Genomic DNA, 16,392 nt, shown 5'->3' on the forward strand with positions numbered 1-16,392 from the left:
GTGTGTGTGTGTGTGTGTGTGTGTGTATGTGTATACACACACATATATATATATATATGGCTTTTATATAATTGGCTATGAAACCACAAACAAGTAGTATGTGCTCCAATGAAGATGACCTATACCTAAAATAGTCCAGAAATTCAAGGACCACGTTTTAATTCCTTTAGACTGGTTCCTTGGTGTATGTAGTATGCCCCCAAATAACGAAGGAGCTCTATCATCTATTTTTTTTTTTCTAAAAAAACTCTTCCAGAATCATAACATTTTAGATCTGAAAAAGACCTTAGGAAACATGTAGGACAGGGGCACCTGGATGGCTCAGTTGGTTAAGTGTCTGGCTCTTGATTCCAGCTCAGGTCGTGATCTCACTGTTGGTGAGTTCAAGTCCCGCATTGGGCTCTGTGCTGAGAGTGTGGAGCCTACTTGAGATTCTTGCTCTCCCTCTCTCTCCCTGCCCCACTCCCACTCATGCTCTCTCTCTCAAAATAAACACTAAAAAAGAAAAGAAAAGAAAGAAAGAAATAAAGAAAAGAAAACATTTAGGACAGTATTTCTCAAGTGAGATGGTCAATCAAATATCAAAATCGAAAATACTTGGTGTTCTTGTCAATACTTGGAACACATGTCAGACCTGCACTGATGGGGTTCGTGAAGCTGCACATTTTACAGACTCTCTAGATGATTCGCTTGTCCTCAAATGAATAATCCAATCAGATCCTTTCGTTTTCCATACAAGGGAAACAAACTTCTAAGGTGCAAAATTTCCTCCTTAAATGAGACCACGTAGCCATTAACATTCCACTCACTTAAAAACAAGTAAAAGCAACCCATAAAAATGAGATTTGGGAAAAAATAGAAAACACGCCCTTTGTTTACAGAGACAGCTAAAGGGCGACACAGGACTTCAAAGAATATTATGTTGTGCATGTGTATAGTTACTAGTTGATATGCCCCACCTAGCCACAAATTAGTGTGGTTACCTTAAATTGCTAACATGAAAATCTTAACTTCCCACTTCTGAAGGTATTGGTTTTAGCCTCTCCGTTTTCTTTTTCTAGGTTTCCAAGGTTGCTCTTTTGGGCATGATTTTAGAAATGTAATTATAACTCTGGTTTTAAACTTCTGGACTATGTAATCAAGCACAGACTGGTCCTGGTGGAAAATATACAGTTCTTAGCTCTGTGTACATTGACAAGGAACATGACTGGATTCAAATCTAATGAGTGGCATATGTCCTCACAGTGGCCGCTTCCCCCCACCCCTAAAAAGAAATCCAAAAAAGAAGACCCATGCTGCCGTAGGAAATGTAGACAGAGGGGTGTGGAACCAGTTTCTCCAGAAACATTTTTCTGTTTTTCTTTTTTAAGTATATTTATTTATTTTGGGGGGGGGGCAGGGTCAGAAAGAGAATCCTAAGCAGTGTCTGCCCTGTTAGCATGGAACCTGAGGTGGGGCTCTATCCCACGAACTGTGAGATCCCGAGTTGAGCTGAAATGAAAGGTCCAATGCTTAACTGACTGAGCCATCCAAGCACCCCCAAACAATTTTTTTTTATCCAGTAAAATCATTTAAATGTCTGGGTCCTTTTCCAGGAGAAAGTTTTTATTCAGTGTGATACATTGTTGGGCAGGTAGAAAAAGAGTAAGTTAAGGGAAAAAAAAAGTGTCTAACATGAAAAATGACCCACACGTGTCCAGTTTTTCTGCTTGCTTAGAGTACTCGATGGATTATTTAATTAGATGTATACAGTTCTTACATCCAAATGGCAACCTCTTCAGAATCACATCTATGTCAGAGTTGCTCCAGGAACATAAATCTTGTCCAAAGGGTGGGCATTTAAAGCTCTAAATGATTACAGATTTTTTACAATAACTTTAGGAGGGTTCCGGAGACATTATTTCTCAGGATCAGAGTTTTCTTTCTATAACAGAATTTCATCTTTTCATTTTTAAATGTTTTCTTGGAAAAGATTCTCCAGCCCCAGTCAAGCATTCAGATGACAGCAGTCCCACCCAACATCCTGGTTACAATCTAGTAAGAAACTCTGAGCCAGAACTACCCAAATAAACTGCTCCTGAAAGATTTAATCTTAATGCCAAACTACATCCATTGTCCCCAGCGTTACACTTTGTTTTCCAGAGGGGCGTTACAGATGGATGTTGGCACAGGAACTGCCAAATGACAGCCTCTGTTTGTTTTTTCCTGAAAGAATCCAGAAATGTGCGTTTAACGCAAGTGAAGACAGTATGTGCAAGATGATAGAATGCATTTTTATTCTCTTAAGCCTCTAAATCAAAGTGCACAATGTTCTGTTCTCCAGCAAGACCTTGCAATAAATGAAAATCCAACTCTTGGGTTTGTGTTTGGACTATCAATACAGTCATTAGAGATCCATCAGAGGGACAAGGTAACTGGCTGCCAATACTTCTTTTCCTTCCTTCCTTCCTTTCCTTCCTTCCTTCCTTTCCTTTCCCTCCTTCCTTCCTTCCTTCCTTCCTTCCTTCCTTCCTTCTTTCTTTTTCTTTCTTTCTTTCTTTCTTTCTTTCTTTCTTTCTTTCTTTCTCTTTCTTTCTTTCTTTCTTTCTTTCTTTTTCTGGAATATTCTCTAATTATCGGTGCATCAAGATGGAAACCCTGGTCTTAGAACAGATGTTACTTTAAAAGCCTCCACCAGCAACCCAAGGGTACTTTTCCGGTGCCGTGGGTCTCTCAATGACATCAACGTTCGCAGACCCAGCCCTGAGCTGTCACTTCACCTGCGTCGTCCCCTGCGCCATTCCGCGTTTGACGTGGTTCCGAGCCAAGCCCGCCCGCAGCCCTCCCCGACCACTACCGAATCCCGCTCGCGGGCGCCGGCCCCCTCCTCGCAGTGGTTTCTCCTGCTGCTCCCCTGGGCTCGGCGGCCGGTAGTGCGGCCCGGAGCCGCCGCTTCGCCCTTCCCCTGTGGGTGGCCCCAGCGCGCAGCGCGCACTCGGTGGCCCCGGGAAGGTGAGGCGGGCGGAGGCTGCTGCGGAACTTGGCGCCCCCAGCAGCGCCGGCCGGCAGAGTCGCCGAGCGCAGACAAAAGAGGCCGCGGGCGCAGCGAGGCACGGGAGGCGGCGGCGGCGCGGGGCGATGGCCGCGAGAGGAGGCCGGGCGCTGCTGGCGCTGTGCGGGGCACTGGCCGCCTGCGGGTGGCTGCTGGGCGCCCAAGCCCAGGAGCCCGGGGCGCCCGCGGCGGGCATGAGGCGGCGCCGGCGGCTGCAGCAGGAGGACGGCATCTCCTTCGAGTACCACCGTTACCCCGAGCTGCGCGAGGCGCTGGTGTCGGTGTGGCTGCAGTGCACCGCCATCAGCAGGATCTACACGGTGGGGCGCAGCTTCGAGGGCCGGGAGCTCCTGGTCATCGAGCTGTCCGACAACCCCGGTGTCCATGAGCCTGGTAAGGGCGCTGCACCCTGCCGTCTCTGGGGGGCGTCTCGGAGGGCCGCAGAGGGGTGGACTGGTGGCGGTGGGGCAAGGTGGGGCCCGGGTGCCCTATGGGAAAGGGCGGCTGGGGTGGAAGGTGAAGAGTGCAGGGAGGGATGGCGATGGAGATGAACCTGACCTAGAGCGTTGCGGGTCGCCGGGTCCCCCGTCTCTGCGGTCCTTCCTGCCCCCCCCCCCGCCCCCCGCCTCGAGCCCACCCCAGCCCTTAGCTCGCCCTTTGGTGAACATGGGCCAGAGAGGCTGGCGGGGTGGAGGTGGGATCGCGGAGCAGGCGAATCTGCGCGCGAGCAAAACGCGGTGTTCACTTGGCCGAATCAACGACCCGGGAGAATAATTGAGAGTCCCCAGCGAGGACATCAGTCCTCCTTGCAGACGAGAGTAGAGAGACGAGGTGCAAAAGTCAGGGACTTAGAGGAAACGAGGAAGAGCCGTTTATCATTCGTTTCCTCATTTGCAGAGGACCAGCTTACTGGGTCCTGCGGGCTCTGCATACCCATCCCTACCTGTGTGTGTGTATGTGTGTGTGTGTGTTTTGTGTGCGCGCCCCGGGGGCGCGCCCCCGGGGTTAAAAAGAGAGGGGAAACACGGGGGGGGGGGGGGGTGGGGGGTGGGAGTGGTGGGCAGACACGCAGGTCTTCCTTCCCAGGGTGCGAAAGTGGCCTCTTGACAGACGTTTCCGTTTTGAAACCGCAGAAGGCCTAAGGAAAAAAAGGAATACCCCATTTCCCCTGCTTTAGCCAGTTGACACGAATAGTTTGTGACCAGGTTTTTATTTCAGCTGATGTTCCCATAAGGAACATTCCCATAAGGCGTTCTTAAGCACCTTCTTTCTAAATATGTTAAGCACGTTTTATTTACATTAAATATGATTCATTTAGTATCAATAAAGGGATTTAAAAAATGTTCTTGGGGCCCTTTTCAATATGCTTCTGCTCTTTGGAAATGATGTAACTCTTAGAGTGATATAAGGCCTGTCTTCTGATACTAAAGATACTGTTAAAATAATCTGGCCTACTAATATCATCATGGGATGCTTGTTTGTTTGTTTTTTTATGACAAAGAAACCTAGAAAATAGGCTAAAAATTCTCAGTGTAGGGCCAGGATAGTTTTATAATGATATTTAAGAATCAAATTGAAAAAAGATGAAAGTAAGTGACTAATAGGGACACTTGGATCTTCAAATGCAGAGTGTATGGGTTGATCCATAGTAAATCTTCAAACAGGAAACATTTCTTACCTTCAGCTAATAGAAGAGGAAAGGTTTGAATAAATTTGCTGTCAAAACCCTAAAATGAAATCCTAGAAAACATTTTATGTAGTAAGGTCTAGTAGGACTCAGCGTGTAGACTTAGAAAGTTTGAAGATTAGTTTCTTACTTACTATTATCTGAAAATAAAGGAAAATTTAAAATGCAATGACTCCTTTTCGGTTATTTCCAATAACCAAAGTCCAGGTACCTCAAATAACCAAAATCTCCAATAACCAAAGCCATGATATCCCAGGCACAGATAAAGCTAATCTAAATATTTGTGTCTCCTGTTGCCTGCTTAATAAGAACCTTTTGTTATTCTGCTTTTAGAGACTGTTCCTCAGAATTTGTTACATTGTTTCTTCAAGATTATATGAAAGCTAATGTTAACGTTTTTGTTGTCTTGTTTCAAGTTTAGAAATAAAATTCTTAAAAAAAATTTTTTTAATGTTTATTTATTTTTGAGAATAAGAGAGAGAGCACAAGTTGGGGAGGGGCAGAGAGAGGGAGACACAGAATCTGAAGCAGGCTCCAGGCTCTGAGCTGTCAGCACAGAACCCGATGCGGGGCTGGAGCCCACGGACTGTGAGACTTGAGCCGAAGTCAGATGCTTAACTGACTGAGCCACATAGGCGCCCCTAGAAATAATATTCTAAAGTGATATTACTCTTAGAATGCAATGTGCTTTTGAAGATGAAAACAGTAATTTTTTTACTTTAATACCTGGAACGTATAGACTTTCAAGATTTGCCAATTTTTCTTTTAGATTGCAAACTCTATAAGCGGAAGGGAGGGGGTTGGTGGATGAGGGGGACTATGCCTCCAACACCTAGCCTGAATCTGGCACACAACAGGCACTCAATATGTATTACGGAAAAAATGAACTCAGTCATTAGTTGAATAACACAGTGTTTTAAAATAAAATGTTTTATTCCTCATAAAGACAACAACAAAAAAACAAGCAAACCCATTTTATAAAAGTGAACTCAAATGTTTTACATTATGTGCTTTATAGTTCCTTGTTAAATGAAGGGAACTTTAAGTTCATGGTATTACTTAATAACAAAATACAAATGTCTATCCATTGTATTTTCATTTGTTTTTATTTTATTATGATTTTTAGTTAGGCTCCACACCTGATGTGGGGCTCGAACTCACCACCCCAAGATCAAGAATCTAATGCTCCACCGATTGAGCCAGCCAGGTGCCCCATCCATTGTATTTTTAAAGGTAGAAATGACCTATTATGACCCAACACTAAAAATACCACAGGGGTAATTTCTCCCTCTACCACTTATAAGAGGAAATAAGTAGGTTAGAAATTTTCAGTGAATTAGTGTTAAAAAACAAAATTTAACAGTAAATTTTAAAGATCTTATCGGCTTTATTCACCGATTCATGAATGGGGTAGCATCCAATCTAGCAGATAGAAAGGAGCTCCAAGGAGTTGTGCAAAATGAGCACATTTTATGCAAAATAAGCAGTAGGGAGTGGGAAGAAAGAAGTTAGGCAAAAAAGCAGATTGATTATTGTAAGGTTACTTTCCTTTAGGGGATGGTAGGGATCTATCAGGCAGAATCCTTAACTAGTGCTGATCACTAGTTTTGATTGACTAGTGGTTCCTGATTGGCCAGTTTAAGATTTTATTTCTGGAACAGATAAAACTGTAATTAAGTTAAGTCTTGGTTTGGTGATGTGGGGCTTAGCATAAATGACTCCACTTTGGGCCTGTTGTCTTATTTCTAAAACTAGTAAACAGAGAGGTCTGATTAATACGTAAGTTTGATACGGGGCACCTGGGTGGCTCAGTTGGTTAAGCGTCCGACTCTTGGTTTCAGCTCAGGTCATGATTTCACGGTTCGTGATATCGAGACCCACGTTAGGCTCTGTGCTGTCAAGCTTGGGGCCTTCTTGGGGTTCTCTCTCTCCCTCTCTCTGCCCCTCCCCTGCTCCTGCTCTCGTGCTTGCAGTCTCTCTCTCTCTCTCTCAAAATAAATAAATAAACTGAAGTTTGACAGTACTTGTATGAATAACTTCTTAGGAAGTTGGAGAATATCCACCTTTCTCAAATGGTTTTCAAATTCTTTTTAGAGTAAAATATTTTAAGAAATGAAAAAGAAATATGCACACTTATTCTGAGGTAGAAATGGATGCATTCAATGCTTTTTTGTTGTTGGTTTTTGTTTTTGTTTTTGTTTTTTTGAGCACCCCACACTCTAAGTGGGCCAAGTTCTTTTTTTGTTTTAATTTAATTAATTTTTTTTTTTTTACATTTTCATCCAAGTTAGTGTATAGTGCAACAGTGATTTTGGGAGTAGATTCCTTAATGCCCCTTACCGATTTAGCCCATCCCCCCTCCCGCAACCCCTCCAGTAGCCCTGTTTGTTCTCCATATTTAAGAGTCTCTTATGTTTTGTCCGCCTCCCTGTTTTTAAATTGTTTTTGCTTCCCTTCCCTTATGTTCATCTGTTTTGTATCTTAAAGTCCTCGTATGAGTGAAGTCATATGATATTTGTCTTTCTCTGACTGACTAATTTTGCTTAGCATAATATCTTTTAGTTCCATCCACGTAGTTGCAAATGGCAAGATTTCATTCTTTTTGATTGCTAAGTGGGCCAAGTTCTATGGGCTCTGAAGTGATACCCAAGCTACTCCCTGTGCTCTGGAGAATTGAGAATTAGGAACTGGAAGAACAGTGTGGGAGGACTGGGTAAAGGAGATTGGGAACATTAAATTACTGAAGACTGGATGACAAGAGGGCAAGAAATGTGCAGTTGATGTATGTTTTAACAGAGTCCTGTGCATCTAAGGTCAATGTCTTAACTATTTTCACCTTGTAAGTATCCTTTTTGTTTGTTTGAAATAATATTTCTTTCCTTTTTTTTTTAACTTTTTAGTGTTTATTTTTGAGAGAGAGAGGGAGAGAGACAGAGCATGAGTGGGGGAGGGGCAGAGTGAGAGGGAGACACAGAATCCAAAGAAAGCTCCAGGCTCTGAGCTGTCAGCACGGAGCCTGCTGCAGGCTCGAACTCACAAACTGCAAGATCATGACCTGAGCTGAGTCGGATGCTTAACTGACTGAGCCGCCCAGGCACCCCTGAAATAATATTTCTGATTAAGCTAGTAGGAGATAATATTGGGGTTAACAAATTCATTTACTTGATTAGGACTTTGATCAACTTGCCAATATTCATTTTACCTTCCAGTAAGAGAGAAGTGTCACGTTTGTTAGTTTCCTAACCAAAATTGTAGCGAATGAACTTTAAACTTAAAAAAAATGAACTTTAGAAAAATGTAGCAAATGACTAAGGATTTAGTTATTATAATAGAAGAGCTCTCCCAAAACAAAACAACATCTACAGTACACATAAAACTTTCCCTGTGGTAGAACTGGCAAGTAAGAGGTTTACTTGGTTAGATTAGCAGGTTATGGATGGAAGGTGTTGGTTGACATCATCAACTGTCTTTCTGAGCAGAAAGAAGTGACCATCATACTTGCTTGGTACTAGGCTGTGGGCTGAGCTCTAACTTCTCTACTGAAAATGATTCATTCTCTCAGATATTCTGCATTTGAATTCATCAAAAGGGAAAGAAAGTTCCATTTTGAATTGATCAGCAAGGAATATCCGTATTTATTCTGTCGTGGCCCCGGAGGAATCAACTTGATTCTTGACTGGTTGAATGTTGGGTCTTAGTTATTATTTTGTATCACTTGGAGACCCACAAAACTGTATTGGAGGAAGGTTGTGGGTATCAGCCATCCTCAGAAGAACCACAAGTAGTCCTGGAACCAGTTTCATCTCCTCACACTTTGTGAGTCTGGACCCCAGATGCAGGACTAGAATGAGGGCTGGGTTAAGAGTGAGTGAGTCCTCCAACTGGGCTCTTGGCTGATCCTAGATTCTTAGATGTGTTCCCTTCCATACGATACCTTCCAGGACTTGTCATGTTCCTTATTTTTCTTCCTGTTTGCTTATATCTTATACTTTTAAAATATTTCTACACCTAGGGACTCATGTGCTCAAACCCAAACATATTCTCTCCTAAGCATGCATATCCATCATCGCAATACTCATAAAAGAAACCTATAGTATTAATTTATGTCTATGCAATGAATCTTTATTCCCAGACCACTCCTCCCAGAGTTGAACTGGAGTTTAGATTGGTGCATTTGAAGAAATAAACTAATTTGAAGAAGAAGACGTGAATTCTTTTACATGTAGTTTAAGATGGCTCTTGGCAAGTAAATCTGATTTATAGCTAAAATGCTATCTTAGAAACATTCTTTGGAGCATAGATTTTTCTCTCTCAAAGGCTGGAATGATTATTTTGGACCTATTCCTTCCAAAATCTGTTAAAATTGAAAGTGTACGAATGCCAGTATTCATTTGCCAAATATTGTGATGGAACATTTAATGTTGGCAAAATTTCTGTCCAAATTAAAAACAAAGTGGGGATTTTGATTATTTCGTATGGCCTTTTTCATACCAAGTTAGTATGTTATGTATTCATGGGAAGTGATTACAACTGAATAACACCTTATAGTTAGTGAACATAGAGGTTAGATTCTGGAGAAGGATCTAGATGTGTACCACATATGGTCAAGAGTTATTTTTAGACCTGAGTCATTGCAGCTCTTGCCAGAAATTGTGTATTTGATTGACGTGTGATTGGCTTATGGAAGTGAGGAAATGGGACTGGCCCCTAACATTATATCCTGTGCTCAGTACCAGTTTTTTATGGAAACTGATTTGAGAGATGGCAAAGGAATCACCTCCCAGCATCCCTTATTGGCATACCCTAGGGGTGAAATCCCCACATTTGCAGTTACTTCCTTTGGGAATGATATTTGTGACAAATACAAAAATAGCCCCCATAAAGGGTTACACATAACCTAGCTTTCCCCCAAGTATATTCAATGGAACATTTGGTCAGCTTGGCTTGAGAAATACTAGGTAAACAAAAATAAATAGGCTTGTATATTGCAAGCCTTATCAGAGCCCTTAAATAAGCTAGCCTATATTTCAAATCTCCAAGCTAGATGTATACTATACAGTATTTTCCAATATTTTTTCCCCAAGGGCTCTCCTCCCCCAACCCTCCCTTTTTTTTTTTTCCAAGGAACTCATCTTGGAACTAGTATTGCACAGAAGCATTAGTACATTATCATTCATTAACATATTATGCAGGATTAGTTTGGCAATTCTGTAGCTGAGAGACTCATACAAGGAGTTCCTCAGGGATGGAGAGCATATGTTTTCCTTTTTTATTTTTGCCCATAAACATCTAGCATAGTGATTTGTGTAAAGTCTTTAGATATGCTTATTGAATTGAGAAATGCGGTTCTGAGGCAATCATAGGACAGATAATTTTGATAGGAAAGGTTAAACTAACAAATGCGTTCCAATTCCTTTACTGGGAAGTAGCGTTATGCCTTTTTAAAAAAATTTTTTTTAATGTTTATTTATTTTTGAGAGAGAGAGAGAGAGAGACAGAGTGTGAGTGGGCGAGGTGTAGAGCGAGAGGGAAACACAGAATATGAAGCAGGTTCCAGGCTCGGAGCTGTCAGCACAGAGCCTGATGTGAGGCTCGAACACATGAGCTGTGAGATCTGAGCTGAAGTCGGACGCCCAACTGACTGAGCCACCCGGGCACCTCAGTAGCTTTGTGCTTTCAATTTCTGTTTACCTGTTTTTCTTATCTCTAAAACAGGAATACTTAAAAACTCAGACCTCGTAGGGTTGCTGTGAGGCCGAAGCAGTAGAATACATAGCAAATAATTTAGTGAGGTCGCTTGCCTCTAGTTATTGAGAAGACGGGCTAATTTGTTAAAAATCTTCACTTTCAGTCAGTCTGGAAAATGTGCTCCATTGGCTCTGCTCATTTGGAGAAGGCCTTCTTGGCCGTGTTTCCACGTGACACCTGACGGATGCTTACCTCTTCTGATGGTACCGCACAAGGCCAGCTGACAGCCCAGGGGGACTTTTCCCTGCTTGTCACTGTTTCTTGTTCACAAACGTTTGCCTTTTATCGATTTTTCAAATATGAGGCTTTTCTGCTTTTCTTCAGTTTAACATCTTCTTTTGCTTCATTCAGTAAGAACAGTGAAAGTGTTCATCGTTATTTGCGAATGTCTTTATGCTTGTTCCTTCAGGTAGCTAAATAAATCCAGGGCAATCCCAGGATTTACTTTGGCAGACTAACTTGTTTTTCCAAAAAGTTTATAATGAAACTGTTCAGGTCCTGAATACTTTATTCTTTTACAGACTCAGTGTGAGTGAAAGCTCTTTGAAACCTCCTTTCTCACCCCTCCCTCATTTTGTTACTCTCAGTGGGGTCCATTCTTTGTTTTCCATAGTTCTTTGAATAGCTGTACCATAAAGGTTTATAGTACACACACTGATGTCAGGAGGGTGTTGTTCAAATTTTGTCTCTTCCTATTTTTTTTTTTTCTTTTCCATCTCTTCTTAGTTTTAATTAGTTGCTCTTGGGTGAATTACTTAACTTCTCTTTAAGTCTGAAATTCATCACCTATGAGATGACAATAATCTGATGTTTAAATGAAATAGTAAGTATAAATTCCTCAGTCTATTATTACCTCTATTATGGTATTTTCCAATGTTGGTCTGTGTTCTCCTAGTGGACTGTGAGCTTTTTGTGGGCAGGGATTGTATTTATCCTGAATGTTTACTACTGTGTGTAAGACATAGTGGCCACTCAGAGAATGGTTGTGGAATAAATAAAATTTCTCAAACAGACAAAAAATGGTGCATCACAAAACGAAGCTGTATTGAAGGTCAGTGTTGATTTCATGCATGCTAGCATACCAGAAGTGTGACAACAAGAAGGGGTAGAACTGGGATTTTTCTTATATATACACTGATGCTTTATTGTGATGCATCCAGTTTTGCTTAATGGAGAATCCACCACCTGTATGTTTCAGTAATGGCTTGCTGTGTTTGTTGTCTGCTATAACTAGACTCCTCCCCTTGAGACATTGTAGAAAAATTAGGTGGCTTCTTAAGCATGAAATAAAAGTTCTAGAGATAATCAGTAAAAATTTACTTAGTAAAATTTTTGACCTTTAAAAAATCTGCATGAGCCTTTGGTGTTGTGTACTCTTTAAAAAAAAAAAAAAGGTAAGTTTATTTATTTTGAGAGAGAGAGAGAGAGAGAGAGAGCACAAGCGGGGTAGGGACAGAGAGAGAGAGAGGAGAGAGAGAGAATCCCAAGCAGTCTCTGCACTGTCAGTGGGGCTTGAACTCAGAACTGTGAAATCATGACCTGAGCTGAAACCAAGAGTTGGATGTTTAACTGAGGCACTCAGGCTTCCCTAAAACTGTATGCTCTTTTGAACATAGAAAGAAAGCACACTACCCAGGTTTTAATCATCCCTTCCTTCATGAGATGGCACTCAAATCATGCCTTTGAAAATGCCATAGAAAAGGAGGTTTATCTGAAAGCCAGCTGTTGGGTCGAATGAGCTCAAATTTGAAATACGTTTAAATTTGCTCTTTCCTTCCCTTGTTAATTACTGTAATTGCTGCCAGTCCATTCCTCTGCGAATGTTTCTCTTTCTTTCAAAGTTCAGGCTATGGTGTTTTGTAGGCAATCCAGCAGCCAGCTCTTTCTAATAAAATGTGGCTTCAGAAGAGATCCTGTCTGTATTACCAGAGCCTTTTATTATTTTCAAATGATCGCCTACATCTTTAACTGTCCTCAAATAGTGATCCTTAATGGATAAGGTGGCTCATGTAGAGAATTACAGAGTTGATTCTTAAAGAAGAAATGAATGAATTATAATAAAACTCAGAAATAATTTTCTACTGCCAATAAATACCTTGTGTTCTTTTTATATAGAAATCTGTTTACTCTAAAGTCACTGCTGAGCATCATAGTTCTATAATAATAATAATAATAATAATAAAACAATAATAATACCTCTCATTTTTAAGACATTTGCTTTCAAAGACAGATTATTTAAAAAATGGATACAGATCGCTCATTTCAAAAATGAGACTAAGTATCTTTAACTTAAATCCTGGTTCCTAAAAAAATCCCTTGTTGTGGTTTTGTGTGTTGGGTAATTGGGAAAAACAACAATGATCTCACATATTTGCATTTGCAGGCAACGACTCACATGTTCACATCCCAGAGTGATGCTGTCTGATTGGACCTACCCCATTTCTCTTATTACATGGCTTAAATTATTCAACACCAGAAAATTTTCTCTTTACCGCATAGCTGCTATTCACTGCCATTGTGTAATTATTTTCTCCCAAGGAATATTTTGTTTCTAGCGCTCATTTCAACAACTTGCACAAATCATGAGCTTCACCATGAGTTCAGAGTAGGAAAACCTCGATATAAATATTGGGCTGTCACCTCCCTGACCAATATTCTGAAACTCCCCCCCCTCCTTTTTTTTCTTTTTCTAGTCAAGGGATAGTTTTAAAAATGGCCTGTTCTCATAACCATTATAAAAAATTGCTATGTAACATCTCAAGGTAAAGGCATCTTTCCAAGATGAAAAGAAAATGTAGGCTTTTGTCAGTGTAGCTAATACCATTCATTTAATTTAGAGAACTTTTACTGAATCCCCATTGAATCCCCACAATAAAATGCTATTTTATTTTCTCTGCTAGTCACCCCTTCAGGCAATGCCTTTGCATATCATGAAATGAGTTATTTAGTTTCTTGACTTGCATTTACTCTTTAACACACATTGAGCTTAATTTACATGCTGTGTCACTAGTGGTCACATTACTTTATTCTGTAAAATGTGTGCTGCATATAAATATAAGGGTCAAAGGGTTCCCTATTCTATTCTTGCTGGATCACTCGTAAAAACAGTATCTGGAGGGGAAACTACGGAAATGTTAGACGTTTGCAAAACAAAATGTCTTCTGTCCTTTTTGTGTTTTGAAGGTGCAGTGTTGGACATCTGTTTTAAAGCACAGTCTTATTGAAATAGTTTAATTTGTCTCAAATTGTGACATTGTTCAGCACAGATCTTTATTTTATTTTATTTTATTTTATTTTTTTTGAAGTTTACTAGAGCAAACCAGTCTCATTCATTGTGGAAACTCAGTCAATCTTAAGCCAGATTCTTCCCATAATCAGCTTTATGGGAATTAAGTTAAGGGACTTTTGGGAACCTGTATTAACTCTACACAGTCAACAGGACCTCTAGAGTGCTCGCACAAAGAGAAACCCAATTGTTAAATGTATTTTCTCAAGAGTCAGATTCAGTCTTTGGAAGATGCTAAAGCAATACAAAATATAGTTAGATAATTCTCATGTGAATATTTTATGGATGTGAATGATACTACATAGACAAATAGACTAAAATACTATATAGACATACAGGCTTTGTCTAGATGATGGCAAGATAATCATGAATGGAGAAATAATTTTAAATTATTTGAAATTTCAAATTGGTTTAAGTATTTATATTCAGAGATTCCACTTGCATCTCTAAAATAGCTTTCATTTTCCTTGTTTTCACTCCTACTCATAGCTACCATCAGGAATGAAAGACGTTTATCTTTTATCTAAGTGGCTTATTAAGAAAAAAGTCTTGGGGCACCTGGGTGGCTCAGTCGGTTGGGCGGCCGACTTTGGCTCAGGTCATGATCTCGCGGTCCGTGAGTTCGAGCCCCGTGTCGGGCTCTGTGCTGACAGCTCGGAGCCTGGAGCCTGTTTCAGATTCTGTGTCTCCCTCTCTCTGACCCTCCCCCGTTCGTGCTCTGTCTCTCTCTGTCTCAAAAATAAATAAACGTTAAAAAAAAAAATTAAAAAAAAAAAGAAAAAAGTCTTGGGGCACCTGGCTGGCTCAGTCGGTAGAGCTTGCAACTCTTGATCTCGGGGTTGTGGGTTTGAGCCCCACGTTGGGTGTAGAGATTACTTAAAATTGAAATCATAGGGGCGCCTGGGTGGCTCAGTCGGGTGAGTGTCCAACTTCGGCTCAGGTCATGATCTCACAGTTCCTGAGATTGAGTCCCACGTCAGGTTCTGTGCTAACAGTGTGGAGCCTGCTTGGGAATCTCTGCCTCTCCCACTCTCCCTCTGCCTCTTCCCAATTGTGCGCTCTCTCTCAAAATAAATAAATAAACTGGAAAAAAAATTTTAAAAAGTCTTCTCAGAAGCTTTTTTCTTTCAGGAAGGTTTTTTGAGTTATTGTTGCTTTCTCTAAATCTGGTCAGATATTCCACCAGGGTTTTAGATATTTGGTCAGAGTTGCCTTTATTTTCATGAGGATTCCAGCTAGATACCCTCTGAGGTAGGTTTGGAGAACCTAATGGGTTAATGTGGGCCCACATTGTGTTCCCATGCCACCTTTGGCTATTCCTTTCTTCTGTGGCTATTAGAATAGAGTCGTCATCGGAATATCGATTGGGAGGCTTTTGTCTGTTTCCTTGGGGTTGTAAACACTCAGGGATGTGTACCAGCTCTTTTACTGCCCAGCCTTTATTCAGCAGCTCTCCCTCTCTTTGTAAACAGCCTCCAGTTTGGTCCTACATGAACTGATTTTCCATACCCGTCACAGGTGAGGAATTGGAGAGTATTTATCTTAATGGGAACTTAAAGAAGCAGAAAGAGTCTGCCTATTGTTGAAAAAAAAAAAAAAAACCAAAACATTTGAAAGATTTCCTTGTGTGTTTTTTTTTAGGATCTTGTCACAAGTAATCTTAATTAATCCCCTGTAAAAATGCACATAACTTGCTGTTCTTTATGCATTAGAAAAGACTTCATAACCATATTAAGAATAGTTACACTATAAAAAAGACAGGTAACTTGAGGAGGTTATTTTTTAAGACCCTGAAATCAAGAGTCAGATGCTCCACCGATGGAGCCTGCCAGGCACCCTTCAAGGGGGTTATTTCTAAGATGTGCATGGGGCCGGGCGCCATGAGTGGCTCAGTCAGTTAAGTGTCTGACTTCACCTCAGGTCGATCTCACAGTTTGTGGGTTCGAGCCCCCCATCGGGCTCTGTACTGACAGCTCGGAACCAGGAGCCTGCTTCGGATTCTGTCTTCCTCTCTCTCTGCCCCTCCCCTGCTCACACTCTGTCTCTCTCTCTCTTTCAAAAATAAACATTAAAAAATAATTAAAAAAAAAAAAAAGAAGTGTTATAGGGCTGTAGAAAGAACAGTCTGAGTCCTCAGGCACATTTGGGTTAAGTCTATACTGCCTTTGTTTATCAAACAGGGACAGCCTATTATCAGCTACACAAAAAAGCCAAATTTCTTGGCTTCCATGTCCGGAGCATCGTCATTTCATTTATCTCAAAAATCAGAGTTGCAAAATGAAGTTTCAGAAATCTGGTTGTATATTCAGGTACAAGTTATTAATGTAATCATTGCTTGTGCTGGAGTTTTCCTTTTCTCCAGGTGACTAGGCCTTCTTGCTAATTTCTTAATTGATTTGACAAATATACTATATACTATATTTAGCATGCAATTGAATACTCTTTCAATATTTGTAAGAGTAGTGTGGCATTGTCAAACAGAGTGATAATGGAAAGAAAGAAAATAGCTTTGAAACAAGATGGAAATTTCTTGGGGCATCTGGGTGGCTCAGTCAGTTAAGTGTCCGACTCCAGCTCAGGTCATCATCTCACTGTTGGTGGGTTTGAGCCCCTCATCCGGCTCTGTGCTGACAGCTCGGA

General features: G+C 41.0%; 1 protein-coding gene across 1 annotated transcript in view; it reads left to right on the forward strand.

Annotated features, from left to right (window-relative positions):
- The first annotated feature begins 3,005 nt into the window (after positions 1-3,005).
- Positions 3,006-16,392, forward strand: part of CPE (carboxypeptidase E) — a 114,096-nt gene continuing 100,709 nt past the window's right edge. Inside the window, exon 1 of the mRNA XM_049631292.1 lies at positions 3,006-3,424. Coding sequence (XP_049487249.1) covers positions 3,118-3,424 — 307 coding nt within the window. The 5' untranslated portion in view covers positions 3,006-3,117. The remainder of the gene's footprint in view (positions 3,425-16,392) is intronic.

This window comes from Panthera uncia, chromosome B1, assembly GCF_023721935.1.
Source record: "Panthera uncia isolate 11264 chromosome B1, Puncia_PCG_1.0, whole genome shotgun sequence".
Taxonomy (NCBI): Eukaryota; Metazoa; Chordata; class Mammalia; order Carnivora; family Felidae; genus Panthera; species Panthera uncia.